The sequence below is a fragment of the Octopus bimaculoides genome, chromosome 25 (assembly GCF_001194135.2).
Source record: "Octopus bimaculoides isolate UCB-OBI-ISO-001 chromosome 25, ASM119413v2, whole genome shotgun sequence".
NCBI lineage: Eukaryota > Metazoa > Mollusca > Cephalopoda > Octopoda > Octopodidae > Octopus > Octopus bimaculoides.
Genome location: NC_069005.1, coordinates 24112405 through 24115304, shown reverse-complemented (window position 1 = coordinate 24115304; position 2900 = coordinate 24112405). Strand labels below are relative to the sequence as shown.

Sequence of the window (2900 nt, the reverse complement as noted above, 5' to 3'; positions counted from 1 at the left end):
TAAAAGTTTATGATGAAAAAATTTCTATTTAAACTTTTTGTTACAATTTTGTGTATTTTGATGAGTTTTTTTCTTCTCTTTCGTTTTATTCTTTTAATTTCATCTATTGAAATATTTCCTTTCCTCACCATTCAACTTTTTTTTTTAATCTTTTTTAGTGGGTCTCAATGCTTATATTCGTTTCTTACAAGTTAAAGCCTGTTACAAAAATTTATCAGCAAATGAGAAACGCCTTAACAAGGCTGGCCTTGTACTTGGTCTCATCTCAGCTTTTGGTCTCAGTATGGTTGGCAATTTCCATGTGAGTATGTTACAGTATTATCAAAATTGTTATTTTCCCCTAATCACCATTGTTAATTACATTCTTGAAATATTTTCTGAATTTGCTGATTTTTGTTTTTACAATGTAGTGAAGCAAAAAGAAAGAAAATGTTATTTGTTTTAAAAGTTGAAAGTTCTTATTTTATTAATTCTGTTTATTGAAATATTTCAATTTATAATCATTCACACTTCATATTTTTCAGCAAGTTTCATTGCTTTATTTCCATTTTTTATAAGTTAAATTTTGTTACATTGATATAATTATTACAGAAAGATATCTCAATATGATTGGTTTTATATTTAGTAGAAGCAGGGTGCTGGAAAATTCCTGGCTTTGGGTAAAAGAAAATACTGGAGGATCAGTTAATTATGTTTCAACATATTCCCCTCTCAAATTCACTCACTGTAAAAGAACTCAGAAGGCCTTTTGTGATACCCTAAAAGCCAGGGATTTTCAGCACCCCTTCCTATGCCCAATACCTTGGGGAAGTATTGTCTACAATAGCTTGAAACCAACCAAAGCCTTGTGAATGGATTTAATGGACAGAAACTGAAAGAAGCCCAAGAAATATTGTTCATTTCCAGTTTTCCATTGAAAAACATGTCTGTCCATAGGAAATGTTACTTTGCCTGGAAAAATGTAAGGATTGGCAACAGAAAAGGCATCCAGCCATAGAAAATCTGCCTTGACAATTTCTGTCTGACCCATACAAGCATGGAAAAATGGACATTAAATGATGATGGTGTTGATGATGTTAAGGAGGAGTAGGATGAGGTTATTGTTGTTTAGCATTCTGTAAGTGAAAACATATTGATAAATAGGCATTGTCTAGGCAGTGACTTTTTTGAAGACCATTGGTAGTCATTTCTTTCAGACTGAGGCAATATAAGACAGAAAAATATTCATATTAGGAGAAACAAAACACTTAGGTCTATTATTCAGATGTAACTTCTACTATTTAGTTGCTCGACCTGCTAAACCTAGTAGCCAAATTATGCCTTATTATCTTTAAAAAAGAACATCATTTTCGAGAATGTAACCCTGATACACTGTCCCTGAAAACAAGATGGAATGATTGCGACTGGAATGTCTTTGATCTGCTGGTCTATTTAATGTTAGCTGACTTTGAGCTAAATGATGCAGAGAATGCCATCTGCAAGAAAATCAACAGTTCAATAGAAATTTGATCATCATAGTAAGGAAAAGACAAATTAGCTTAACAGCTGATACTACTTTAAACAAAAAGGCTGCATTCGGGCGGAATCATCAGCACACTGGGCAAAATGCTTATCAGTATTTCATCTGCCGCTTACGTTCTGAGTTCAAATTCTGCTGAGGTTGACTTTGCCTTTCATCCTTTCAGGGTGGATAAAATAAGTACCAGTTATGCACTAGAGTTGATGTAATTGACTTATTCTCTACCCCAAAATTGCTGGCCTTTTTCAAAAAATTTGAAACCAGTATCATTTCAAACGTTCCAGTAATAAGGGAGACAACTTCAGATATGTTTTAGTCTTATTTGACCTCCTCAGTGAAAAATTAACTTTACTGTTCTTGCCAAAGTTGCAATGAGTTTACATCAGTGAATAGATGTATAATATCGTGCACCAGTAGATATGATAAATTAGCATATTCAAAATGAAATATTATTGTAGTTGATTACTCAGAATGGCTAACCAATCAATTAAAAACCAAATGTTAAGTCAGAATGAACATATTTAATTCAGAATATAAAATTGGAAATAGTAATTTAGTGAAGAAACAAAAGAGCATTGAACTCAGTGACTCATAAAATTGCCCTTGAGGAATTTCACTGTATTCTTGAACAACACAGGTTATTGAACTAGTTTTCAAAAACATAGAGAGATTTGTACCAATCCAACTCTATAGTTGAATGACTTGTGATAGGAAGTTATTCAAGTTGAAATGTTAACAATTAAATACTAATTCACTCTATGTCAACATGTGAGTGAGGGGAGGAAAATTTTGAAATTATGTCATTGAAATTTTTTCTAAATTCTTTAAAATATTGATTTTTTTTTTCTTCTTTTTTTTACATTTTAGGCAAGACACGCTAAAGTCCCGCATTATTTTGGTGCATTTTTAGCCTTTGCTATAGGCTCTGTCTACTGCTGGGTACAAAATTTCCTAACTAGCAAGGATACCTCTGTTTGTATCAAACGACTTCGTTTCATCATCAGTGTTCTGGTTTCAATTTTACTAATTACTTGTATCCTTATTTGCTTTACAATTATAAATCAAAATATTGTTTCTCATATTTTTTTATTCTATTAGCAAACATTTTCCTTTATTTAGCCCTTTAGCATTTAAACAGGCCATATCCACCATAACCAACCAAAATATTCTACTTGCTTTATGTGCAATTTAACCAGATCAGGCATCTTACATCTATACTACAGGGTGTCCACAAGGTCTGGGTACATGGAGTAAATAAAATCATAACATAAACAATTAAATATAAGAAATAATAATTTCTTAAAGTTTGTATTAATCTCCATGTGGGTACATGGAGTAAATAAGATCATAACATAAACAATTAAATATAAGAAACAATAAT

General features: G+C 31.7%; 1 protein-coding gene across 2 annotated transcripts in view; it reads left to right on the top strand.

Moving 5' to 3' along the window:
• LOC106882305 (DNA damage-regulated autophagy modulator protein 2) overlaps window positions 1-2900 on the top strand; it is a 37136-nt gene that overhangs the window by 31643 nt on the left and 2593 nt on the right. For both annotated transcript variants that reach the window (XM_014932934.2, XM_014932935.2), the window contains exons 6-7: window positions 159-301; window positions 2387-2552. In XM_014932934.2, coding sequence (XP_014788420.1) covers window positions 159-301; window positions 2387-2552 — 309 coding nt within the window. The remainder of the gene's footprint in view (window positions 1-158; window positions 302-2386; window positions 2553-2900) is intronic.